We start from the raw sequence: 27,970 nt of genomic DNA on the forward strand, positions 1-27,970 counted from the left end.
GGCCCGGCCCCTGCAGCCACGGGCGAAGTGGAGCCGGTGAGGCCGGGAAGACGCCGCCGCCGCCGCCTTCTGCTTTCCGCCTCTCCCTCCTCCCCGCGCTCCGGCCGGGTCCGTCAACATGGCGAGCGCCTCGTACCACATCTCCAACCTGCTGGAGAAAATGACATCCAGCGACAAGGACTTCAGGTGGGATCCGCCGCCGCCGCCCCTCCGCGCCCTCCGCCGGCCCCGCGGCCGCGCTGCCCCCGCGGCCGCCTGCGCACCGGCCCCGGGCCTGGTGCCGCGGCGGCCCGGGCGGGGGCAGGTGCCTGGCGGCGGGGCCGGTGCCGCGGGCCTGGGCTGTCCGCGGCTGCGGGGCTGGGCGCGAATCTGTTGGTGCTGCGCCGGGAAAAAAGTTCCCGTGAGGGGACCCCCCTCCCCCCTTCGCTGCCCGTGAAGGACGGGGCGCGGCGGTGAGGGCACCGCCGCGGCCTCCCCGCAATGTGGGCAGAGATCTCCAGCAGCCGGGAGCTGCCGAGCGGCCGCCAGGTTTGCTGACTCGCGTGGGGACAGGAGAAGCTGGAGGTCTGAATTCCTGACCTCGCAGATGCTCAGAAGCCGAAGGAACGAAACCCTGAGCAATCAGCTGTCTCTGACCCTGCCTTGAGCAGCAGAGGTCGGGTGAGGTGACCTCCCTTGTCTCTTCTCAGCTTCAAAAAACACAGGTCCTGTGATTCTACCAATAGAAGCAGGAAGGGACAGCCAGGACGGCAAACTCAAGAGGGTGCAGTGAAGGGCCACGGTGATAAAGGCACTGGAGCATCCCTCTTATGAGGAGAGACTGAGGGAGCTGGGTGTGCTTAGTCTAGAGAAGAGAAGGGACCTCATTAATGCATATAGTTATTTGAAAGGTTGGTGCTAAGAGGATGGTGCCAGACTCATTTCAGTGATGCCCAATGACAGGGCTCAGGAATGGCCCTAAACTAAGCCACAGTAAGTTTCACCTCAACATGAGGAAGAACTTTGTTTCACTGAGGGTGGCAGAGCACTAGAACAGGCTGCTCAGGGAAGTCATGGCGTCTCCCTCTCTGGTGACTTTAGAACCCCAGCTGGACATGTTCCTGTGACACCTGCTCTAGGTGACCCTGTGTTTGCAGAGGAGTAGCACTGGATGATCTCCAGAGCTCCCTTCCTACCCAGATGATTCTGTGATCTTAAGCTCATATCCTTCTGGATGCTACATCTAAAAGACAGTGGGGTTTTGTGCTCCTCATGTAGTTTGGTGCTGCCCCTGTGCATCCAGAGAGAGAAATCTAGTTGAGTCATATGGGGACAAGACTGGAATTTAATTCTGAGTTCAGGATCTGTCACAGGAGCACTGCTTTTCATTGGAACATTTGCTTGCTTTGTAATAAATTAATAGATAAAAGGCAAAATATCAGAAAATGAAATAATACAAGTAAACAGTTAAAAAACAGCAGATAATACATTTACGTGATATCATATTTACTCTATGGCAAAGCATTAGATTAAAAAGAATTACATTGTTTTGGTATTGAGTACAACCAGAAATTCAAGTTCGAAGGCTTTACTTGTCAATATCAATACAGACAGGGAAAAGGCTATAAATGCACTTGTGTTTTGTTGCTTTGTTGCAGCATCACAATGCTTAGTTTATGATTAAAGTAGATGACATCCAAACAAGTCTCTTCTTAATATATTAAAATCTAAAGGAAGAGGTGGTGATATATAAGTTGGGTTTTGAATAATCTTGTTAGGTTTTGGCAGTTTTAGCACTGGACACAAATTTTATGTGGGATTTTTGTGTGAATTTCTTTCAAATTTTAATAGCATTATGTTATCTGGAGAGTTCAGGCTAGAAATTTTTGAATAGAAATTTACTTATTTTTTTTTAAAGAGACAAACTAAAATTGCTGTATTTCTTTAAAGTGTTCTGAAACTAGACTGAAACATTTTTTCCTCCAAATGTTACAAGATTTTGTACTGTTTTCATGCTAATTTGTTTCTGTGATTAAGTGAAATTTCCATTTTGTACTTTTGGGGAGGATGACTTACAGTAAGTCCCAGTGAATTTATGGTAAATACTGATTCTTGTGAGTTAAAAACTTTCTGTATGGAAGGGGTAGGTTATACCTGCCCAGTGCTATTGTAGCAAACACTTTTTTCTTCCTAGCTGTGTGTAATTAAAACTTTTTGCGTAGTTCCTTTAGTAGAGCACACTTCAGAAATTACCTGTTCTAGTAATTGTGAACAACTTTGAAGTTCTCAAATATTAAAAAAAAATTCTTAACACAGGTTAAAATCTAACTTCATAAACCATAAAAAGAATGAGTGATGATAGACCTTTACCAACTGGCTGTTGTGGAGTAACATTTTAGGAAACTTTGTGTATTTGCATAACAGATAAAATAATATTTAGTTCTAGTAATGTCAAGTGCATTTATTCTTAGATCACGTCTGTTTGAATAGGGACAGTGTAGTTACCTTGTAGATATCAGGAAGCAGAGTGTAAAACAACCATTCATGTAAGCAGTCTACTGTAAAATGTAGTCCTCCTTTTTTCGGATTTACTGACCTGTCCGATGCAGAGCTGGAGCATGTACTTCTTGGAAGATGTCCATACTTAGGGTTGTATTGTCCACACGGAAATTTGGGCTTAAGTTCTAAAACGGGCAGTCAGGAAAGGTGGCAGTTTACAGTCTGGCTGCGGGAGAAGGAGTGTCCTTACTGTAGCAGGAGAATGACTGCTCTGAATACAGGCTGTGAGGAGCTGCTGACATGCTGCCTGCTTTGCACCAGGTAGAGTTTGATGTGCAGGCAGGGGGAGTTCTGACTAAAAGTCACATTGAAACTACTTAAAACTATGTTTCTAAATGCCGCCTGGCCTCGCCACCCCATTGTGGTGTTTGGGTTGGTTTGCATGTTTCAGTGGAGGACTCTATCCGGAGAGCTCTGTTGCAGTTGAGTGCAGAGGCTGCTGGTGCGCTGAGGATGTGCATGCGCTGCTTAATTTAGGAACTGACAAGTAGGTGATGAGTGGACATGAACTTCTAAGGCTAGTAAATAGGAGCTATTGACCAAGTAGGTGAGAGAAGGCTATTCAGTTTTTAAGAAAAGGAGGTAAATACAGCAGGAATTTGGAGACAGTTTTTGAATGTTCTAGTACTGTGTGACTTCATGTATATCCTTAAATTAAGTCCTATCTGTTTGTTACATTTATTTACCAAGTAGCCTTTGTCCATCACTGTGCTTAAAAGCTGATGTTTTGCATCCACAGCCTGGTTTTGTGCGCATCTGGTTCCTGTCAGACTGCAGGTTTGCTTCAGTGGGACTGTTGGAATGAGTGAAAAAGGGATGAAGTCTTACCTTAGAAACACCTTGGAACCATTAGACTGGAATTATTAAAAAACAGAACAAGTTGAGGTCCATCATGTGAGGTTAGGCATCTGGTATTTGTGATGCATATTAAGATTATGCAGAGTCTTTTGTTTTCAGTAAAAGTATCTGGCGTGTCAAGCTGCAGAGATAACCTGCCAAGCATGACCTGAGCTAAAGTGATGTCTGCTTGGGGCTGATGTGCCTGAAGTCCAAATGTCACCCAAAACTGTTTAACTACAGACCCTTGTTTAGAGTTTTCAATGGAGGTTGGTGTCAGTACCAAAGCCCGTGAGATTTCTAATTGAGTAATGCATCTGTATTGCTGCTTCTGAGAAGAGAGGGCACTTACAAAAGAAAAATGGATTGTGAAACAGACTTCAAAAGGAAAAGAAACAGAAGGCATAAATGTTTGTGGGTTTTTTTTTTAATTTATATGAAAGATGACTTTATTTGCTTGATCTCTCAAGAATTAATTTTGTTCTTTACTGTTGTACCCTGTATTGTGAGCTGGATAAATGTGATCAGCTGTTTTCTGGGCTGTAAACAAGCTAGTCTGTACAAGGCAAGAAAATGAAAAACATGTGGAACATAAGATTAACTTTTATTTCTCCATTAATTAAAGTTTGGCTTTTGTGGATTTTATGGGAGAATGTTTGAGAAACAGTTTTTCTTCTTGATTAAAACTTGGTTTAAAATAAACTCAAGAGCAGAAATAAACTTTTTTTAACAAAGTTAAAAAAAGCTTGTTTTTTACAACATCAGCATAGCTTACGAAGGATTATTTAAAATCTGTGGAAGTGTTAGTTTTTCTGTGCAGAGATCATGTGGAGTATAATGTAAATGCTGGAAGTGAAATATGTAGTTGTTATCATAAGAGAAAGATAATGACCTAACTCAAAAGTTACTGTCATTTTCAAATGCAGTTTTTCTTCCTTTCTGTTTTGTAAATGTGTATGCATCACAAAACAGACCACAATAATTCCATTTTAAATGTGAGTTGTTTGATAACAAATTATGGAAACTGAGAATCTTGAATCCTGAGCACTGTGAATAACCCATATCCCTTTAGCAATAACTATCTCATATCTTTTGTCAGGTTTATGGCTACTAATGACTTGATGACAGAACTACAGAAAGATTCTATCAAGCTGGATGATGACAGTGAAAGAAAGGTGGTGAAGATGATTTTGAAATTACTGGAAGATAAAAATGGTGAGGTGCAAAACTTAGCTGTCAAATGGTAGGTATTATTTTCCTATGATGTAAAGAATTGTGTAATGAGTCAACAATATAAAGCACTTTTGAAAACTCAGAAGACCACTGCTACACAAAATGATTTTGAAATTGATGTCCACAAATGAAACCTAGTTCTGGTAGACTAGCTCCCTTAATTGTTGTAATGTAAAAAATTATGTTTTGTTGACATTGGAGATTAATATTTGGGGTTTCAGGCACCAAGTAGCACATGCAGTCTTTGCTGAAAGTATTTGAGCGACACACTTGTTCTTTGGTGTTAATTCTTGATTGTTAAATAGATGGAAAAAGCTTATAATTCAGTGGTAGTTCCCACACTGATACTTGGTGCTGAGACCTTAGATGATGTGCAGGGGAAGAATTATAGTATTGGAGTTGCTTTCAAACAGAGATGAAAACATGAAACAGTAAAGATATGGCCTAGGTTATCAAATGTGGAACTCACCTCTTCACTAACACTCAGAATATTGTGCTAATGGTTTTACAAGCTTTACAGGAACTGTAAATGTTTTATGGGATCAGGGTGCATGTACTTGCCTTTCAGAGACTTCTGTTGCTTCACTGCCCTCTCTTCCTCACTTTATTGAGCTTTACATATGGTTTGACTTTTCCAGAGCATCTTTTGAAGATGTGCTACATTTCTTATGAGTTTCTGTTCTTAACCATTCTGACTTTCTGTGTGCTTTAAAGAGGGCTCTCTTAATAGGCATATAGTGTTCCCGAGAATGTTTCGTGTTTGTGAGCTCAAATCAGAAGAATATATTGTTGTGAAACTTGGCTCAGGCTTAGAATTGTCTTTGTGTGCAATAGCATTTTGTGGAAAAGTTACATTTTAGCATACATGAAAAACTCATTTCTAATGTACATTCTAAAGTTGTCCTGAAGTTTAGATTAGATATACATATAGACACAAATATCACAATCTTTAATGGCAGTATTAGAATTTAGAACTTAAAGTACAACTAATGCATACTAAAACTTTAAAGAAAGATTGCAAAGGGAAGAGAATGAGAAAATAGATGATTTCCTGTGTGTTAATAAGAACATCCTGTTCTTATTAACAGTTCTTCAGTTTTTAAAGGTTACTTTGATATATTGATAAAACTCTTGGATTTAACTGAAGTGACTGAATCTCTTTCAAGTTTGGAGTGTTTTTGAGAAATCCAAATAAGGAGCAGTGTTAAATTTACTTTAATGGGGCAAGAACCATAATGGGAAGGTTTTCAGGTGAATTGTGAACATCCATATAGAAGGTGGACATGTGTACATTCTGGAATGCATCAAGTTGTGGTTTTTGGTTTTTGTTTGTGTTCCAATCACTTGCAGCTATGCTTTGAATACAAAAAAAACCACTCAGCACTCCAGTATTCTCTTCTTAAAGCAGCTTACAGTATTGTACTCACAATACAGTTCATGAGCAGCCTAATGCTGCTGCTGCTTCCTGTTTGCTGTTTGCTGTTCTTGTACTCCTTGTTCCTTTTCTCCCACTGCTTCTTACCTGTTTTTGTTACAGACTGGTTTAGGGACTTAGTTTTCTTCTGGCTTAGTGCTTTCCTTCCGCAATTTAGTTGGTAGAAGCTTTGGTGGGGGTGAAGGATGGGAGAGGCTAAACACTAGTAAGCTGTAGGATTTTTTAAGACAGTTCAAGCTGATCTGAAATCTTCCATCTATTACAACACTGGGTGTTAGTCTGATTCATTGGGAAGTTAATTTCAGCCAGCATATTTTTCTTGGCTTTTCTTATTTTTTAAGTATTTTTTGCTCTTGTGTATTTCTGTTAAGGATTTCTTTGCACTTCCAGCTAAGGAGAGCATAAACTGTGTTTAGCTCTCTCTTAATTTAAATGTTGTGAGCTTTAGAGACTGTCAGCAGTAACTTTCATCTGACCCTTGATGACCCATTAAAGTATCAATTCCCTCTCTCATAGAAAGAGGATTTAAGACAACCCAATGTACTTTTCAGTCAGCGCCTGAGATATATTTTTTTCCTTGAGGAAGGGAGAAAAGTGTTGCAGCTTGTTAGGGGAACTTCTACAGGTAGATCAGTGGAAATGTTCTGAATAAAACTCTTGCATAAGAGTCACTCCTTGAAGATTTGATTCTCGAGGTCACTGAACACAGCAGATTTGAAACAACTTGGAGCAACCATAAAGCACTATTTATTTTTAGGTGAGTGTAACAACAAGTGAGCAGTGTTCCTTGTTCTGCCTTATCTGCTGCTTGCTTTCACACTTGAGTAAAAAGAGCTCTTTTGGTTAAAATGCCAATCAACCTTTTTCTTATTATCTCTACAAAGCACACTGGTGATTATGGTCTTGCTCCTTTCAATTACATTATGCCAGTTTGGGGCAGAATAAACTATGTAAAAGCAAAGCAGAAGTCAGTTTTTGAGTTCATGGATATTTGGATAGCTGCCTTGCAAAATGATTGTCCAGTTCATATATGAATAAAAATAAAAATTAATGAGCTGCATTAATAATCTTGAAGTAAAAGTTGGCTTGCTCTAATCTTGACCCCAAAGAAGGGAATTGAGTTCTATTTGTTAAGCTTTTTATTGCAGGCAGTAGATGAAACCTATGTCAGTAACGGCAGGTTGTTTACCTTTTCTTAATTGCATGTAAAATAGTCAATGTATTTTTGTTGTCTCCATTTTTTTGAAGGAATGGTTTATGTTTTACCTGATAGTCATAGGCTGTTTTACCATCAGACAATGTGGAAAATGCTATTCTTACAGCATATCCTTAGTTTATAGCTATAGTGTGGTCCAGGATGGTATCCTGTGCAGCTGATGGCAGCAGTAGTTATGCTGCCTGTGGCTTTATTAAGATTATGTGCATCTGGCATAGTCAAGCAGTGTGGTTTGCCTGAGCATAGGTATTCTGTTGGTATTGCTTGTTCCTCATTGCTGATAATATTGGTAATGCTCTGTTGGCCCAAATTGCATATTAATTGTTTCATATGTTCAGTGTTGCAGTTTAAGGATGAACTGTTTCTCATTTTGAACACTTTGATATTCTGCCATTTAAACCTACACATAGAAATTTTTCTTGGTTCACATTGTGAAATGTTTCCTGAAACCAGTAAGAAGCCAAATGCACCCATATCTATCCATCCTTAAAGAAAAGATGGGATTAAAGTAGGCACTCTTAGTGATTCTTCCTTTGTGGTACTGTAGTTTCTCTGCATTTATCAGAGTGACTTCTCTGGGCAGTTGTTCAATATAGGGAGCTCTGCCTGACGCTCTGAGTCATTAGTGTGAACAGGATGATGCATGTATTGGCTGCTGTGTGGCTGATCCAGTTCAGCAGCTTTAAAGCATTTTGTATGCTTTGGTAATACACTACTGTACATCATGCTATGCTAGTTATTTGAATAATGTTTGTTTGTTTTTTTTTAATTTGTGAATTTTAATTTTTCCTTGTAAATAAATGTGCTTATTCGATAGCTGTTAAAATATGCCAGTTGGAGATCATAATTGATTATATGTTGGTCTCCGGCTTCCTAATACAGAGCTGTGCTATGAACTCTTTTATTTCCAGGTGTGTGTAGCTTAAAGGAGACAGTGTGTTGCTGTTTATTTCCATAGGCAGCTGAATGAGCTTTTTACTTTGAGAAAACCTAGACACGAATTACTGGCTAGTGAAAGGGAAAAGATCGAAGAGCACTCAAAACTATCCAAAATAGCCTTCAAGTGTGTAAAATACATGCTTAAGTGCAAAAGCTTTATAGTCAGAACTTACTTGATACAAGAAGGTTATAGTTTATTTTTAAATTCTGGTAAGATTGTAATCTGGGACTAATAGTAAGGTCTACAAGTGGTATTTACTGATTTTGAAGAGCAGAAAAGCTTGAGGTAATCTTTTGTAAAATTACTTCACGATTGTTATGTCTGCTCTGCTGAACTAATAGGTTGAATAAATAGGACCAAAGATGCCGATTCAGTTAAAATATGGCTTAATACTTTCCAGGAACTGTAATTTATAATGTGTGTTAATATAATTCAGTGGTTTGGTCATCTTTAAAACATTAGCAAAAAAGTGTTTCCGATCCTTAGCTGAGATGAATCTGATTGACTGGCCTTTGCTGTGATTATATTAATTCTTATAGGTTGCATTTGAAAAATAAGCGTATTTAAATCAAAAGAATTCAGTAGTTGTTCAGCAGTTTAGGTTTAAAACAAGGGGATTTTAACCTTGTATACTGTAGTTTGTTGATTGAAATGCACAGGGAATTTAATTTCTCTGGACTACTATGGAGTCATTGTACCTTGGAATTCTATAGGTTTCTGTTGGAGTTGATTTGTGCTTGTGTTGCTTGCAAAACAATTTACTATGCACTGAGAGTACATGTGTGCAACAGTGCTATGAGTAGCCTGACTGACAGTGTTGTGTATTTGAAGAGAAACTATGTATAGATGTGTCAGTGAATCACAGTGAAGGGAAAGCTTGACTGAAGAGTCAAATCAAGTTGTGAAGAAAGCTGTGAGCTTTTTCAGCAACTGGAGAAAATGTTTCAACTGCAGCTCGGGATGGCTTGATGTATTCGTGTTTCAGAGATAATTATTGGTAATAATCTGTGTTTGCAGGTGTTTGTGTACAGATTTATCAGGAGTTTTTTTGTTAGAGGCAAAAAGTCTTTACCAGTATTAGTGTTCAGAAATTTTTTTAATGTTACATTATTAATTTAACATAATTTAAGCAGTAGAATTACCAGATTAGATTGTGGATATAGTCCTCTATACCCCTCCCTACTTTCAGGGGTTTAGTGACTGTAGAGATAGTTTGATTGAATCTAAAGGATCCAGTACAGTGCCCTTTCCCTAAATTAAAGGGCAGTGTCAGTTTAGGGCATGAGTTCTGATTGCTTTTAAGGAAGGGGGCTTTGTCAGTGCTGTTAATTTCTGCAGGATCTGCTGAAGCAAGAGAGAAACCATCCATTACATCTTCATTTATGTGCAGTTAAAGGGCTTCTTTTTATGCCTTTGATCAGGTACCAGTCAGTATCTCAATTAACAGTTCTCTTGAGATTACCTGTATGCTGTATCTTCTAAAAATGTAACCCCAAAGTTGTTCTCATGTATTTATCTGTAAATCTCCATTAAATAATCTGCTAATTAAGTAAATTGCGATCTTCCTGAATTTGTGCATTGATGTGATCATAAAGCATCAGTTTCAGATGTCAAAAACAAAACTGAGCTAGTTGTAAGTGATACTTCATTTTTGGCAAATACGTTTTGCCTTTGCTGCCTCTCCGCCCACTCTTCCCCTGCTCTGCCATGTATTTTCAGCAGGTTTTACCACATGAGTAGGGTGGGTAAGGAGGGAAGGAAACCAAGCAGGTTATGGTTTGTGAAGGAAGGCACGGAAACTGCTAGGTGTGATTGCCTTGGGAATTGCCTGGGTGTTAATCTAAGTGTTGTGCCTCAATTGCAAACACTGTTCTGAGTTCATGGGAGGTAAGGTGTAGTGAGCGTGGCCATCAAAAGAGAAGCTCCAGGTTTGCCTAACATGGTGACAGACCACTGATGCCAAAACTTTGATCCTTACTCTGGTTACTATAGTGCAGTAAGTCACACACGGCGCTTTAGAGCAAAGGCTTACTTGTCCATGTCCTCCACTTGCTTGCATGTCTTGCTTTCTGCCTTTTGCTCTGCTGGACATTTTTTGTAATAATTAGGTCTTCTCTCTGTTAATTCTTAGACATGGGAAAAGAGGGTAGCAGCAGTGGGATACATACAACAGTTTTGGGAATAGAATATGTATTTTGGGTTTGTCTTACTGCATAGAGCCATGACTGAATTCAGATGTTGTATAGAGTAAAGATGCAGTAATTAAGAATATTGTTTACTTGTCTGTGAATTATGCAGTCACTGATAGTCAAGCATTTAAACTGATGGCTCTGGTTGGGTTAATTTTTGTTATAAATCTTCTTGTGAACTCAGAAGTAAGAGGGACTCTGGTTTTGAGACTGAAGCAGAACAGCCGTACAAAACTAATTTCCAGCTCCAAATAAAAAACATGTCCTAAACAAGTAGTTTGTTACTAGATTAATGTTAGATTTATGTTAGTTAATGGCAGTCCAATGAGATTAAAGTTTTCAGTTTTTAAAATTCTGCTTTGTGTTGCTACCAAAACCAACCTTAATGCAATTTTAATGCAAAATTCTGAAATAATATTGTCAATTTAATACTCTTGTCTTGCTCATACAGCTTGGGACCTCTGGTGAGTAAAGTGAAGGAGTATCAAGTGGAGACCATTGTAGATACCCTCTGTACAAACATGCTTTCAGATAAAGAACAATTACGTGACATTTCAAGCATTGGTCTTAAAACTGTGATTGGAGAACTTCCCCCAGCTTCCAGTGGTAAGCCATTTTGTACTAAAGACTTTATGTAGTTCTGTCATTTACTAATTCAAAAAAATGAAGAGGTTGGGGGTTTTAGGGAAGAGGATTCAGTTAATTTAGCATTGGAACTAGTTTCAGGGTAAGAACATGGCACAAATACCATTTCAGTTTCTCCTTCTCTGACTATATTGCCAACTTTTACTAGTTTAAGAACTTTTTTTTTACTGAAGGATTGCATTAATGTGGAAAACAAACTTGGAGATTGTGAACTTCAGTATAACAAGTTGTAAAAGCTTCTATTTTAGTAATTACCAGGTGGAGTACATCTAGGCGTAGTAATAACTAAATCTCATCTTGGTCTTTGGTTGATAATACACTTCAAAATTCATTATAACTCCTGTATTTTTCTTTAACTATCTGATTTCTTGACTCACTTTCTCAGAATTGTTTTGGGAAGTACCTTGTGTTCCTGACAGTTGCCCGTTAAATTGGTGAAAGTCTTACCCACAGGTTTAAATGAAGGCAGTGTTTCTTCTAAAAGAGACACTAATGTTGAACTGCTCATCAGTTAATAGCATTATTTTTTTACTCAAGTGCTTTTCAGATATCATATTGCAGGATATGAATGAGAATAGAGAGTGATTAAAAAGGCTTTGGAAATTATATTTTTAGAGACTGAGGTCTCTTGAATTAAAACAAGAGCTCTGATTTTTATATCCCTTTTGAAAATTGACATGTAAATCTTGCTTCTATCAAGCTGCAGTGAGATGCATAAGCTTTATATAAATAGCCAATTTTAAGTCAGTTGTTTAAAGCTTTTACTCTTTTGTTTGCCTACACAAAACAAAAGGGGATTTTTGGGTGGAAGTAAAGCTCTAACAAACATGTGGCAAAGTCTTTCAATATAATTAATATTCCTACTATAAAAATAAACAACATGTTATTTCTTGCTCCCAACTCAAACACAGATTATTGTCTCTTTCTCTTAGCTTCCATAGTAACACATGAGACTGTCCACTCGTTATATTATAATTTTAGTTGTAGTTAAGAATCAGCCATTATATAAGTAAACTAGGATGGAATGGTATTGATTTCACATTGAAATTTACAACATGTGACTAGAAGAATTTCATGCAGGTGAAGATGAGTACTAACCACTGGGCAGTCGTTGCCATGATATGAATTCCTTCTCATACCATAATTACTTGAAACAACTTTAGACAATTGGAGGAAGGGGGAACTATGAAGTTGTTATAAAGACATTTTTACTTGTATTTTAAAATACTTTAGATATAAATTTCACTGCCCCCCTTTCTCAAATGTTTCAGTAGTATTTCAGGTACTTACTTTTTAAGTAGTTTCTTGTGCAAAATAATTTTATTTTGCTTTTCTTTGCCATTAGAAGTGGCTCTACTTCTGTGCTTTTCCTTACCTTATACTTTATGCCTTCATTTTTACCTATGGTCCTTTCATTTACTGCTCTGTACTTGTTGTGGCTTTCACTTTCCATTGCTTGCCCTTCCAAAAGCAGTTTTCTTCTGTTGTGTATATACCTTCTGGGACAAGAAGCCCTACTGCTTTTAGTATGTTAGTTACATAGATAGTCTTTCAGCTCTAATGCAGAGCATACATGACATTAGCAAACAGAGTGGCTGTTTAAGCTTGTTTTGTTGGCTAGAAAAAACTTCTTTCTGTAGATTGAGTTGCTTTCCATAGTCACAAACATCATCTCCAATGTTAAAAGCTGTATTTTTGTAATATTACATGTTATTAATACATAATATTTAATATTATGCATTTTAACAATATTTAATAAATCTGTATTATTTATATTATTAATATTAAATAGTATTCATATTTATTATTAATATTTTTAATATAATGGAAATGCTGAGGTTTTGTTGTACTTTCAGGTTCTGCATTAGCAGCTAATGTTTGCAAAAAGATCACAGGGCGTCTCACTAGTGCTATAGCCAAGCAGGAAGATGTGTCTGTTCAACTGGAGGCACTGGATATCATGGCTGATATGCTGAGCAGGTAAACATCCCTCCTTTAATATGCTGGTGAATGCTCATAAATACTCCTTAAAGCTTGAACTTCAATTTTCCAAATGTTAAAATTAAATTATTCAAAGTCATATGAAATAATATGGCAATATTAAGTACAGATGAAACTTAATTTAGAAAAAATAAGTGAATGTATTGAAGATAATTGGTTGATAGATCAATTATTATTTCATCTTCTGAGAACTCTAGTTTTAAGCTTATTTTAATGTTTATTGCTTTGAGGGTCTATTTTAAACTCATTTATTCTTTTAAAAAGAAAGAAATTTAAATATTTGATTGGAATCTTTGTGATGTTTGGGGAATATTTGAAGGATTGTTTTACAGTATATGAACAAAGTTATTTAGATTCAATTGGTTTTGAGTTTGTGTTTTGTCTGTTTTAAGGCAAGGAGGACTGCTTGTTAACTTCCATCCTTCAATTCTGACCTGTCTGCTCCCCCAGCTGACCAGCCCAAGACTTGCTGTGAGGAAAAGAACCATCATTGCTCTTGGTCACCTGGTTATGAGTTGTGGCAATATGGTTTTTGTTGACCTCATTGAACATCTGTTGACAGAGCTGTCTAAAAATGATTCCATGTCAACAACTAGGACCTATATACAGTGTATTGCTGCTATCAGTAGGCAAGCAGGTCATAGAATAGGTAAGAAAAATATATAAATTATCTTTACTTTGAGGTTTTTCAGTGAGAGTAATTGCTTAGTTAATTTTTTTCTCTTACCAGGTGAATATCTTGAGAAAATAATTCCTTTGGTTGTAAAGTTTTGTAATGTAGATGATGATGAGCTACGAGAGTACTGCATTCAAGCCTTTGAATCTTTTGTTAGGAGGTAAGTCATTCATGGGTTCCTATTTCAGGCTTTCTTAAGATCTAATAGTGTGGCATTCAGTTGTAAGCTGTCAAGAGACAGCCTCCTTCATACAAAATACTCTTACAAGCTCTGAGCTGGAACAGTTCCTATGACTCTGTCTTGTAACTTAACTCTTAAGCAGTATGTTATATCTGTACTCTACCAACTTTCTACTGTGCCATTGTTACTTGTACAAACAAGAGGTGGGAAGTATTCTGATAATATTTGTGTCCAAGAGTGGTGATAAAAAATTGGTATCCAAAGGCATATCTGAGTCCTTTGCAACCTTCCAATCTAACAGATCCTGTTGCAGAGTGGCATTGCCCTTTCTGACCTTCCCTTCTTTGAATTTCTGTAGTTCAGATGGATGCCTTGATGTTGTCTGGGCTGCTCTCTCTAGAGTACACTATGCAACATGAAATCTTTTAGGAATATTTTAGTACTTCAAAGTAATTTGACAATGATTGTATTTTATATTACACAGATGTCCTAAAGAAGTTTATCCTCATGTATCTACTATTATAAACATTTGTCTTAAATATCTTACTTATGATCCTAATTACAATTATGATGATGAAGATGAAGATGAAAATGCTATGGATGCTGATGGCGGTGATGATGATGATCAAGGTATGCTCTCTTTTTTGTTTTGCGGGAGAGGATGAGCTTTTGATCCTGCACCCATCTGAGAAAATTGGTATGGGTGGTAATATTCCTGAATACCAGCATTTGAATGACCTGTGTACTTCCATTCAAATTTTGTACCTCTTTTAAACATGGCTAATGAACTTACTTTTGGAATAAAAGTCTAGGATGTTGTTGCTGGAGATCAGTAATTCTGAGAGTGAGCATAAAATACAAGATAAATATTTTAAAAAGCCTGGAAGGTGGAAAAATGCAGAAGTGTGTGGCATGATAGAACTAAAGTGAGAACATCAGTTAATGAATTGAAAATACACATATGACATGGGAAAGGCTTCTCACTGCTTTCCACTATATTGGTACCTAATGCATAAAATCAGAATAGATTGAAAATGACTCTGTATTTTTTGGTAGGATAAAAGTGTTTCAGACTGAAAGGCACAAGGTGTTTTATTGCTAATATTGTGGCAAGCATTGTCAGATGTAAGCTTGGTGAAAACTTGGACACACAAGTGATCTGAACTGAATGAGTAAATTCTCATTACTTAAGGAAGGAGTGAGCTGTGTAATTGTTGCTTTAAGACCTGAAAAATCTATATTGCTTCTTTTATACTTTTTTATTATTTTGGGGGACACTGTATAGTTTGATTAACCTCTAGAAAGAAGCAGACAGAATAATTTGTTGAATCTTAATCAGCTAGTATTCACTGTTGCTTTGTTGTTTATGTCATGAATAAGAAAGAATATGCTTTAAATTAGTAGTCAGGCTTGAAATATGATGGGATGCTCCTTTTCCTATTTACAGTTTAAATTAATATGTGTGGAAGACTAGAGTGAAAAAATTGGCTGAGAATTACAAGTTAGGCTGTTTAGAAGGGTTTTTATGTGTGTGGCTTTTAACGTAATTTTGAACCTATTTCTTCGTGCATCTTATGCAAAGAACCCAACTGTGTTCTTTTTAATTGTTTAAAATAAAACTTGATGCTTTGCTTGTCTAGACTTGAACATATGCATAATTTATTTTTTCAAGGGAGTGATGATGAATATAGTGATGATGATGACATGAGCTGGAAAGTGAGGCGTGCAGCTGCTAAATGTCTGGATGCTGTGGTTAGCACACGACACGAAATGCTTCCAGAATTCTACAAAACTGTATCTCCTGCTTTAATAGCCAGATTCAAAGAACGTGAAGAGAATGTTAAAGCAGATGTTTTTCATGCATATCTTTCTCTTTTAAAACAAACTCGACCTGTGCAAAGTTGGCTTTGTGATCCTGATGCAATGGAACAAGGAGAGACACCTTTGACAATGCTTCAGAGTCAGGTTATTTGTGAACATTTTTGTTATCTTTGTGTCTTGAGAAGACATGTTGAAAATGCATTCAATGTGCTTTGTCATGCTTCCTTCATATAGAGGTCACAGTTTATTCCTGTAGTGCTAACGTAGAGAGAAAGCTGGGTAAACTGGCCCAAAAAAATGCAGCAGTCTTAGAAACTGCAGTTGACTCATACAAATGTGCTTATTAAATCAAAATTGTTTGCTCCCCTGTAAAAGTTGCATGCCCTGTGTCATTTAGCCAGATTGCCAAAGCAAAAGTTCCTTTGTGCATTCAGATGTAAGCACTAATGATCAAGATAAAGTTTTATCTGCTGCAACGTATTTTATTTGCAGAATAAAAAGGATAATGCTGAGAAACTTCTTCTAAGTGAATTATTTAGGTGACATTTCAATTGTTGCTCTCTACAGTTTTATTAATGCAAATCACCTTTCAAAGCTAAATTACTTTTTTTTAAAAAAAAACAATTATTTTGAATCTATTTTCTAGTGTTTCTACAACTACTCTAGTTCTGTAGAGAAATCTGGGAGTTAGAATGCATATATTTCTTTATATCCCCCCAGTGATCAATAATGAAAGAAATGGCAGCTATTGAATCAATTAACGCATGTGTGATGATTACAGGTTCCCAACATAGTTAAAGCCTTGCACAAACAGATGAAGGAGAAAAGTGTGAAGACTCGTCAGTGCTGCTTTAACATGCTGACTGAGCTAGTAAATGTGTTACCTGGAGCCCTAACACAACATGTTCCTGTACTTGTTCCAGGTAAGAGAAACACAGCATTAACTTAAATACTTACTAATAAATGGTATGGGGAGTTCTGAAACATGAAAATATTTAAGTCCTGACTCTGCTTTTTGCAAAACTTTGAAGTGTGGCTTCTGTTGAAAGAAAATGGCAAAATAATCAGCTATTCTGTGTATCCATAGAGTTGCTTTAGTCATGTATTTCCATTAATCTTGAAAAGAAGATTGAAGATTTTTTTCTTAAAAAAAAAAGCTATTTTGATTCTTAATTACAAGATCTAATTGCCTTCTTTTCCATCTGAACAGAAAAAAATATTTTCCACTGTTTAGCTTTTAAAATTTGAAATGTTAAAATTTGAAGTAATGGTGAAAAGTAAGGCTGGAAATATTGAAGGTTCTGAATTTCTTTATAATTAAGAAAATATGTCATAAACCATTGAATGGCCCATGTCTTTTGATGAGGTAGCTTAAGAGCTAATCGGTTGAATAAAGTGATGAAAGGGGTTTGGAAGCATTCAGAAAGATGGGGAGCCGGAAGGCGTAAATTCTGTATAGCTGCCTTCCTTGGGAAATTTTGAAGTGTTCTAGCAGGCTCTATAAATACCTGCTCTAAAAATACATTTTTTGGTTTCTTCCAGGAATAATTTTTTCACTGAATGACAAATCAAGTTCTTCTAATCTGAAGATAGATGCTTTGTCCTGTTTGTATGTGATCCTCTGCAATCATTCTCCCCAAGTCTTTCATCCTCATGTTCAAGCATTGGTACCTCCAGTTGTAGCTTGTGTTGGTGACCCATTTTACAAGATAACATCAGAGGCACTTTTGGTTACCCAACAACTTGTGAAGGTTATTCGTCCTTTAGACCAGCCTACTTCCTTTGATGCTACTCCTTACATCAAAGATTTGTTTACTTGTACAATCAAGAGATTAAAGGCTGCTGACATTGACCAGGAGGTGAAAGAAAGGGCAATATCTTGCATGGGTCAAATAATTTGTAGCCTTGGTGACAGTCTAGGCACAGACCTGCCTAGTACACTTCAGATCTTTCTAGAGAGACTGAAGAATGAGATCACTCGGTTAACTACAGTGAAGGCCATGACATTGATTGCTGGTTCTCCTTTGAAGATAGATTTGAGACCAATCCTTGGGGAAGGAGTTCCTATTCTTGCTTCTTTTTTGAGAAAGAACCAGCGAGCTTTGAAGCTGGGCACTCTTTCTGCACTAGATATTTTAATTAAGAATTACAGTGACAGCTTGACAGCTGCCATGATTGATGCAGTCCTGGATGAGCTCCCACCTCTGATTAGCGAAAGTGATATGCACGTATCACAGATGGCCATCAGTTTTCTGACAACGCTGGCTAAAGTATATCCTTCCTCCCTGTCAAAGATTAGTGGCTCCATTCTCAATGAACTTATTGGGCTGGTAAGATCACCCCTTCTTCAGGGTGGAGCACTTAGTGCCATGCTAGAATTTTTCCAAGCTTTGGTTGTGACTGGTACAAATAATTTAGGCTATATGGATTTACTGCGCATGTTAACGGGTCCAGTGTACTCACAGAGCACAGCACTTACTCACAAGCAGTCTTACTATTCCATTGCCAAATGTGTTGCTGCCCTTACCCGAGCCTGCCCTAAGGAAGGACCGGCTGTTGTAGGTCAGTTCATTCAAGACGTTAAGAACTCGAGGTCCACAGATTCCATTCGTCTTTTGGCTTTGCTTTCTCTTGGGGAAGTTGGGCATCACATTGACTTAAGTGGACAAATAGAGCTCAAGTCTGTAATACTGGAAGCGTTCTCTTCTCCTAGTGAAGAAGTCAAGTCAGCGGCATCCTACGCCTTAGGCAGTATTAGTGTTGGCAATCTTCCTGAGTACCTGCCCTTTGTCCTACAAGAAATAACCAGTCAGCCTAAAAGGCAATACCTTCTTCTGCATTCCTTGAAAGAAATAATTAGCTCTGCGTCAGTGATTGGTCTCAAACCATATGTTGAGAACATCTGGGCCTTACTCCTGAAACACTGTGAATGTGCAGAAGAGGGTACAAGGAATGTTGTTGCTGAATGCTTGGGCAAGCTTACGTTGATAGACCCAGAGACTCTGCTTCCACGACTCAAGGGATACTTGGCATCAGGTGAGGAATAGTAATGCATGTAAGTATTGAAGCAGATGGCTTTATGATACCTGTTAATAAACAGGTCTAGTTTTTCAAATTATTTGCTTAATGTTATGCTTGAAGTTGTGCTCCCCTCCCCTTAAAATGAAAGGTTAAGTTTTTCTGCTTTTACTAGAAGTTGTTAGTCATACACAAGAAGAATTACTTGTGTTCTGCTTTCAGACTTCATATTTCTGTTAACAATGTTATGTTTCAGAAAGTGCTATAAACTTGAAGAGGAAGGAGCATGGGTGACTAAGGGACAAATTAAAAAACCAATTGCAATATTTTGATCTTCTGGTGTAAATTACTATATTCCTAGTTTTCAGATAAGGACTCTGAAGTTTTTAAGAGTTAGGAAAGATCTTTGTGCATAATTCATTAATCAGTTTCATATCAAGAACTGTATTCACCTGTTTTCTTCATGTTCTTCAGCTGTAAAGAGGAGAATTTTTGTAGGCCTTTATGTGATCATAAATAATCTGTTTTGATAGGCTTATTGCTCAAATTTTCTATAGGAGATAATATTACATGCTTATTACAATGTTATGGTATTTTTTCCCTGTTTAAATTGTTCCATCCCTGGGTTTGAGTTACATACTGAGTTACATATTGCCTTGCTAGTAATAAATAGCATTTCTTGTTTGCTGTTCTTAAGAGTGTTAGAAGTCTAAGAGGAATGAGTGGTATTGAGCATGATTTAGATTCTGTTGTTGTTTCAATCTTGTATGTTCACCCTTTTGTTTCATATTAGGGTCCTCATATGCTCGAAGTTCAGTGGTTACTGCTGTTAAGTTCACTATTTCTGATCATCCACAACCCATAGACCCACTCTTGAAGAACTGCATAGGTAAGTACTCCACCTAAACTGTCAGCTTCCATCTTTTCAGGCAAGAGAATTACATTTAAAATTTGGTTTTTGTGTTACCAGAAATAAAGATTTTGAAAATCAGCTGCTAATAATAACTGTTGGAAGAGTTACGAGATATTTCCATAGTAGCCAATTTATTTCTATTAACACTAATTTATTTGAATTCTGAGCAGTAAAAATGGTGTCATTAAAAATTCTGTGTATTGACTTTGTGACGGGAAATACCAGAAACTAATGCTTTTAGTAGGATGGGACCCAAAAGCTGATTTCCTTTCCCATGTTTTTGCCAAATTATATCAGTTTGATACAGTAAGATGTGGTGGTCTTGGAAATATTTGACATTCAGTCGCTTAAAACATGTATGCTTGTTTGAATTATTCTGAGTATTATCAGGTTTTGAACTGTAAATATAGGATGTTGTGATTCTGTAACGCTCGTGGTTTGAAAGCATTTGGAATTGTGTGTATTTTTATACAGGGATAAGGTAATCGGAGCTTTCAGTGTAACATCAGAATAACAAAGACTTTTGCAGTGCTGTGGCTTTTTGTTTCTTTTCTCATTTGTATAACAAAGTATTGTAGATTTTTTTAATGTTACGGATGTTTTGCGCTTGATTAATTACAGGTCTAAAGATCTGTAAAAAAATTGTCTGTTTCTTAACCTAATAGGAGGGAAAAATTTATGCTTAAAAGCATAAAGTTTTATGAAGAGCAAGTTTTTTACTTTTAGGGAAATGAAGTCACTTTACTGTGTGTTATTTTTATCACTAAGTTGTTTTTTTTTTCTTTTTTTTTTTTTTAAGTAATATATTCAAGAATTATGCTTGTAGGGTTTTTTCCCCTCCCACTGAAGCTGCCTTGCCCCTTTGGTTTCTGGAAATACTTACTGATTATTCAATCAAAAAGCTATCAATATCTAGTACTTTAAAAATCTGTAATTCTGAGTTTTGTTACCCAGCTTTTTGGTGGAAGTAAGAGTCCCTTTGTTTTTACACCTTGTTGGTTTTTTTAAAAAAATGTTCATTCCTCAGGGAAGTTGTTTCATGACTTCCCAGTCTCCACAAGCGTTGAGGATATATTCATGCAGTCATTTATTTTAACAAGGCTGTGCTATAGAAGTATTGAGAAATATAATTTAAAAATGCCCAAAGATAGGGTGAGATGGGAGAGGTGGTGCTACATTAATACATGCTGAGTAGGTCTATTTTATAGTAATTTAGGCATTCTCAGTATATGCTAATTTGGGGGTTAAAAATCAGTATGTTGATTGTTTCCTTAAGGGGTGTTCTTGAATTCCTGAACTGTAGAAATTGAAATTTGTTTTCTAATGTGTATTTTGAGAGAATTTTAATAAATGGAGAAAAGGAAAGGTTAAATGTAATTTCTATTAATTTACGTTCTGTATCTCCAGAAAAAAGTTTCATGTCATTGTGATGGCCATTTATTTTGATGGTGTTTCTTCTACTACTTTTTTCATTATATGAAATACTGTGTATCGATTATATTAATACTTTTCATATTGTTATAATTAATCCTTTATTTGTGCAATCATGCTGAAATAGCAGGTGTCTGTTACATTGAAATAACTCCTGCATTAGGTATCTATTTTTGAAAGTTTAAAACTAAGCAAAGATATTTTAAAGTTTCAAATGAAAAAGATCCTCATAAGTTGCTTTCTTTCTGTATGTGCTTGCAGGTGATTTTCTGAAAACTCTGGAGGACCCAGATCTCAATGTCAGGAGAGTAGCCCTAGTGACATTTAATTCAGCTGCCCACAATAAACCATCTTTGATAAGGGACCTCTTAGATACTGTGCTTCCTCATCTTTACAATGAAACAAAAGTCAGAAAGGAATTAATCAGAGAGGTAAGTTAAGTGAGGAAAAACAGTGCCAAATATGTAAGTAGATTATTTTTAAAAGAAGTGTATTACCTAACCTTTTTTTTTTTTTTATTCACTGACAGGTGGAAATGGGACCATTTAAGCATACAGTTGATGATGGGTTGGACATAAGGAAAGCAGCTTTTGAGTGCATGTATACTCTATTGGATAGCTGTTTGGATAGACTAGATATATTTGAATTCTTAAACCATGTTGAAGATGGTCTGAAGGATCACTATGATATTAAGGTTAGCTTTATTTTTCTCTGTGAAAGCAGTGTCTTTGTCAGAATACTTCAAATAGTGAATAGACTGAAATGGTAAAAATATTACTTCATATGCTTAAGTACTTCACTGTATTTGCCATTTTCATTAAAGTGTGACTGTTCAAAAGGTTACACAGTATCATAGGAAATATATCTTCATATATGTGCCAGGCCTAACTTGTAGAACTGGGTTTTTTCCTCACCCTAGATGCTGACCTTTTTAATGTTGGTGAGACTGTCTACCCTTTGTCCGAGCGCGGTGCTGCAGAGACTGGACAGGCTCGTCGAACCTTTGCGTGCTACATGTACAACTAAGGTATTTCAGCTTATTTAAGTTCATTATTTTGTGTTTTCTTATAGAAATAGAAATGAACTCATGTTTAAAGAATGCCTCTGTACTGCTGCAGCGTTTCCTGAGTTACAGTTGATAAGCTGCAGTAGGCAGGATAATTAGATTAGAAATGAATGCATCTTTGTACAAGTATTAAATTTATTTAAATTACAGATGGAGAGGTAGATTTGTAAGCTTCTTTTTAAAAATCCTCTGTTTCTTTGATGCCTTTTCTTTTGTTCCTTAAAAATTTAGCTGCCACTTGGGCAACTTGGAAATCTCACTTCATTATAAATAGTGAAACTGGAATACTGAGACTTTCTCTGATTTCTGATGATAGTGTTGTTTCAGACAAGTCTTTGGCTGATGAAGACAGTGTAAAGTAGTCCTGGTTTTGTTAGACCTTTTGTGTAGAGTTTTCTTAGACTTTTTGTCATTTACCCAACCTTTTGTTCATTTATATTACAGGATTATTGGATCTTTGTAGTTAGTCTCCTTCCAGTCCTGCTCTGGTCTTGATTCACCTGCATGCTCTGACAGTCATTTATTTCCTGATTTACCTTGCTTTTCCATTACTCTAGTCTGCTATATTTCACATCATGAAAATTGACTGCCCTTAATTCTAATTTATTTTTGTATCACTGAAATATATTTGAGAATAACAACAGAAGGTTAAGCAGTTATTCCAATGAAGGTCAACTTCTTTAAAAAGGTCTGTTCTTTGGAAGCTGGGGGTGTGATAATAGCAGTTCAAAGTAATTTACTGACCTTACTAGCTAAAGTGGTAGTTGCTGTTGGCTGCTGTAGTTGCTTTGATTAGGTGGTTGACTTGGCAGCTTACAACTTTTTTCGGCTTACCTTGCAGTATTGAAGCTTCAGTCTTATTTGTAAACTGCTGGTAAAAATTCTGCTAACAGGATATTTGGGGTATTTTTTTGTTTGGTTGTTTTTTTTAAGAGCTTAGATAATTTTGAGAGGAAACTTGTTTTTTTAAAGTACGTTTTTAAAGATTGATCCGGAGGGAAAGTTAAGTTTCAAACATATTTTCATTTTTTCCGTAGGTAAAGGCAAACTCAGTGAAACAGGAGTTTGAAAAGCAAGATGAACTAAAACGATCTGCTATGAGAGCTGTAGCAGCACTTCTAACCATTCCAGAAGCAGAGAAGAGTCCATTAATGAGTGAATTTCAGTCACAGATAAGCTCTAACCCTGAGCTGGCTGCCATCTTTGAAAGTATCCAAAAAGATTCATCATCTACTAACTTGGAATCAATGGACACTAGTTAGATGTTTGTCTAATGGGGACCATTATGTTGAACCATATGATGCACTGAATTGACAGGTTATGAGTAAGAAACAGAAAAAGTATCTAATCTACACATTGTTCCACTTTATTTACCTTTATGGAGACAGTTGGCTTTCCCCATAATTGCTTTTCTAGCATTTATTCCAGAAATGTATTTCCATAGTCCAGAGTTTAACCACTCTTGTTTTAGTGGATTTGGCCACATTTGGGAATTAAAAAGTTGACTCATGGTGTATGGAAATAAATTCCAACATCCATTTGCCCTGTAATGTTTAGGATTAAAATGTCGAAATTTTGTGACCATGATTTTTTTTTCTTTTATTCATTCTTTCTACTTGTAAACAAAAAAGGGGGGGGAGGTGGGAATCAAGTGTCCAGGTGCACCATATTTTTTGTATAACTTTTTATTCTTTTTTGTTTCAGCTTCATAAATTGGTTTGGCTGGCAGATGAATTATGTGTAAGATTTATTATATTAAAAAGAGAGTTTGGGCACAGTTCAAAAAGAGCAGACATAAATGTCATTTTTACAGATGTGGGGATTAGAAAACCAATATCCCTGTTGTGCACACTAATTTTGCATGAGCAAGTTTACAAATATATATTGTCTGTAAAACAGCATGTGCAGTTTATTCGTAATGCAAGTTAAAATAAGTTCTGCTGTATCAGTGCAGTTTTCAGGTATTTTGACATACAGGCCATTCATACAGGAAGGGATGAATGAAGGTTTGTTTTCTTAACCTGGCTTTTTAAAATGCCAGTAGTATGACCATGCAGATGTTCTTACAGTAAACATGACAATTTCTGCAGTTTTCATTCCCAAAGACTGAATCCACTGGAATTGAGGTGGACAAACCTCAAGATAGGAAGGAAACAAGATGGAGATAAAATGAGTTAGAGAAAACAAGAGCTGCTCAGTGGTTCCTGAACTCGGGATTCAACTTTGCTTTTGTTATAAAAGTATGAAGGAAGTTTCTTCAGTGGATTCTATCTCCTATTCTTCATCTGACAGCTTTTGTTAAGGCACTCATATATGGTGTGAGCTAGACGAGTGTTGCCAGACCCTCATTTTGTTCTGGCACCAGTAGGCTGCAATGATGCCAGTGTCATACAGTATTCTGGTGAGACAGGAAACAGGGAATGGCCAAAAGGTTGGAGAGAGAGCAAACAGAAGAAAATATTCTTCTGTGGATATGTTGAAGTAATTTAGAAATGGACCAGAAGTGGATACCTGGCAGTCCCACAATGAACTGGATTTGGGAATTTAATAACAAAAAGAAGTGGGACCACTGCCTCATTACTTGTTTAATGCAACTACTTAGTTGTATTTTTTTTCTCCCCCCCCACCCCCAGGTCAGATACTAATTTGAATTTTTTTAGTTAACTGGTATTTTTTTAGCTAGTTTGGTATTTTGGAAACTTTTACATGGGTACATGGCATAAGCTGCTACGGGACTAAAAAAGCATTCATTTTTATGACCTCAGAGACAGTTTCCTGTGAGCATCGGGGCTTGGGGGCAAAATCTTCACCTTACATGCTTGTAGCTTGGGAAAAGCAGAGGAGATATTGGTACATTTTACTTTAGTAGAAGGACCTGAACAAAGAAGTCTATGAACTCATTCAATAGTAACAATTCTAATGCTGTAGAAATTTTTGAAAATGTAGCTTTCTCTGTCTCCAAAGTCTTCATACTAATGTAACAATTGTCTTCTAGAAGTAGAAATAAATGAGATTAAACATACCAACATATCTAAATGTTATACAAAGGAGTGGGATGACTAGAAAGAAACCATACAGTAGAAAAAGCACTGTGAATTAGGTGTATATTATCTTACTGTATAACTCATCTACTTCAATTGCAGCAATATACAGGCCTCCTAATTAAGAATCTGTTGTGCTAATTAGTTGTCAAACTAATCTTTGAACTTCTTGTGTTAAGTTTTCAGAGCATATTAAAATGTTTTATAGATCTAAAGGTAGATGTGAGAATGGTATGACAAACATGAACCGTGAGGCTAAAATAGGAAAAGGGAGTAAGGTAACAATGGTAAGTGAACAGAATATTGTAGTTGACAGATCTGTGTGTGCTTATGCACTACCATGACAAACACCTGGTGTGCTGGAGGCAGATCACCTTCACTTTGTTTTACAGTACATTACAGGGGAGCAAGCTTACGGACAGAAGGGAAGGTTGAGCTATATTACCTGCTGAATGCTTTCTTGCAGAAGAGTAACCTTCACTTTGACCACTGATGAAGCAGGTGGGAACATAAGAACTAAGTCTTCACTGAAAATTGCAGAAATTCTGAGTGTGGTTGTCTCCACATAGCAGTTAATTATTTTGGTGATGTGGGAAGACAGACTCATAAAGATTTTAACTGCACCATAATTACTGAGAGAATTTATTTGTGTTACAAAATCTAACCATGTTAGGTGTTGGAATTCCACTCGTTTTCACTGGATCACTAGACTGAAAGTTTTCTTTGGTTTTCCTTCTGTATATCCAAGTATTTGTATAAATCTGGTGTGTTTATACTTTTAGGTCAATTACATTCATGTAATTCTGTTAAAGAAGATGTCAGGAGTACCTGTAGCTGTTTTTTAAATGCTAAATATTTGAAACTGAAGTAGGAAATTTCTCTCACTAAAACAAAACTAGCAATCTGAAAGGCTATTCTTAGGATGTTTGGTAAAATTAGAACTTTCTCTAGTATTTTTCATCACTTTGCACACAGACAATTGAGACCAATTAATAAGCTTGTGCATAATATAAAAATGGTTGGCCAGTCCTTGCATTGTAGATTCTTGGGTTAAAATATTTTTGTATCTCAAAAATACTTCATGCTCTGTTTTTCAGTGAAAGAACTTGCCATCCTTACAAGAGATTTTTTTTTCTAAAATTACAAATTGAAACCTACAAGTAGTTCAAGAACATTGCACTTCAATCATGTAAATTTATTTTTTATATAGTTTTCCTTCAAAGTATGGCATCTAATATAGCAGTTGGCAAAATAAAGAGAGCTGTACTACTTCCAATTGTATTTTTATGAGGTGTACAAAGCAGCACATAGGCATGTAAACAGCATTGCTTCCCTCAAATGAAGGATTATTTTAAGATTTCATCAACTTGAAGATATGAATTAAAAATCCATACCTGCTCCTATTGTATTTGCCTTAACAGATGTTCTCAATAATGAGGCTCTGAAGAAGTTCACCTTGTACTGGTGGACTTAGAGTAGGGATTTAGCAACTGTTCTCATATTTACTGGTAATTTCCCTCTGTTGCCTCCAATTTTAAAGCAAAGTAACATGTGGCCTTGAATGTGTTTGTGTGGGTTGTTTTTATTTTGTGAGTCCTGATGATTCTGACTGAAATAATACTTGTTTCTGCCAAATACCAAACAGTTAAATCTGCAGCCTCTGGGTTTTATTTCCCTATTGTTCTAAACTTCAGATAAAATGTCTATTTTGTTGTTGCTGTTCTTAAAATTAATTCTGAAAAAATGAAAAATGCTAGCCAGTTTATTACATTTTTTTCTCCCCTCTTTGATTCCTCCTTGCTATGAGATGGGAAGATTGGAGTGCTGCACTGCTGAACATGAGCACGTAGAAATTCTGGCAGCAAGTGTTGCTCCCTGCCCTAGAAGAGCTCTTGTGTATAGTTATAACTCTCACATTAAAATCCAACTTCTTCATCAGTATCCATTTATAATTTTTCATTGTATCTTAATCTGGGGAGGGAGTTCCTAAGAATAATGAATTAAATTAATCTTCCATGAGCAGTGTTGGTGAAACAGGGAAGCTTTCTGCAAATGGGTCTTGTGTGATAATTGGGCAATTTTGTTGTGGTATGGAGTTACTTTAGAATTGTTTCCACCCCATGAAGTTTTATTATTTCCACATAATCTTAAATGTGGAGAAAACATTAATCAGAAAGGACATCCATCCCCCAAAACAAAGGGTTTCTGCTGATGTTCACCTGTGTGTTGTGGTTTAGAACGTGACACTGAACTACAGAAGAAATAAAAGCATGTTTCTGAGAACAATATGGACACCAGCTGGAAGATGTTAACTAAAATGTCCTGCTGAGAAAGAGACAAAACCAAAGCCAGGTTATTTTAATTTAAAATAATTTTCTTTGTGTTCTGCCTTTGATATTTTTGAAGAATAGGAAATACAAAGGGAAAGAAAAAGTAATTGGCAAGTGGTGGCCTGTGATCTCAGAACGTAAAGGGGTAATTTCTATTCCCTGCTTCTTCTTAAAAAGAGTAATTTGATAAAAGTGTATAGTAATTTTGAAAATACTTTTGTTCTGAAGGAGTTTATATTTAGTTTTGTTACATTTTTGGTTTTTTCTTTTATTGTGCAGAAATTTTTTCCCTTCTTAGGTGGATTTCTCCCACTTGACAACTGAGAGTCAGTTTAATAAAGCTGCTGAAGACATTAGGAAATCAGCTGTGTCACTTGGTTCAATGCAGTAAAGATAATCCTCTAGAAGAAATTTGCAATTCCTTCTTTTCCACTGCCTCTTATTAATAGAGTAAAAAGC

The 27,970-nt window shown here is 36.7% G+C and overlaps 1 protein-coding gene across 1 annotated transcript; it reads left to right on the forward strand.

Annotated features, from left to right (window-relative positions):
* Positions 1–27,122, forward strand: CAND1 (cullin associated and neddylation dissociated 1). The gene is made up of 15 exons (XM_015628748.2): positions 1–186; positions 4,475–4,618; positions 10,840–10,994; positions 12,890–13,013; positions 13,427–13,683; positions 13,765–13,870; positions 14,376–14,521; positions 15,564–15,856; positions 16,494–16,635; positions 17,255–18,748; positions 19,524–19,619; positions 21,336–21,505; positions 21,604–21,768; positions 21,994–22,101; positions 23,178–27,122. The coding sequence occupies exons 1-15, from the start codon at positions 119–121 to the stop codon at positions 23,400–23,402; spliced, it is 3,693 nt and encodes a 1,230-aa protein (XP_015484234.1). The 5' UTR covers positions 1–118; the 3' UTR covers positions 23,403–27,122.
* Positions 27,123–27,970: the final 848 nt, after the last annotated feature.

Source organism: Parus major, chromosome 1A, assembly GCF_001522545.3.
Source record: "Parus major isolate Abel chromosome 1A, Parus_major1.1, whole genome shotgun sequence".
In the NCBI taxonomy this organism is placed as follows: domain Eukaryota; kingdom Metazoa; phylum Chordata; class Aves; order Passeriformes; family Paridae; genus Parus; species Parus major.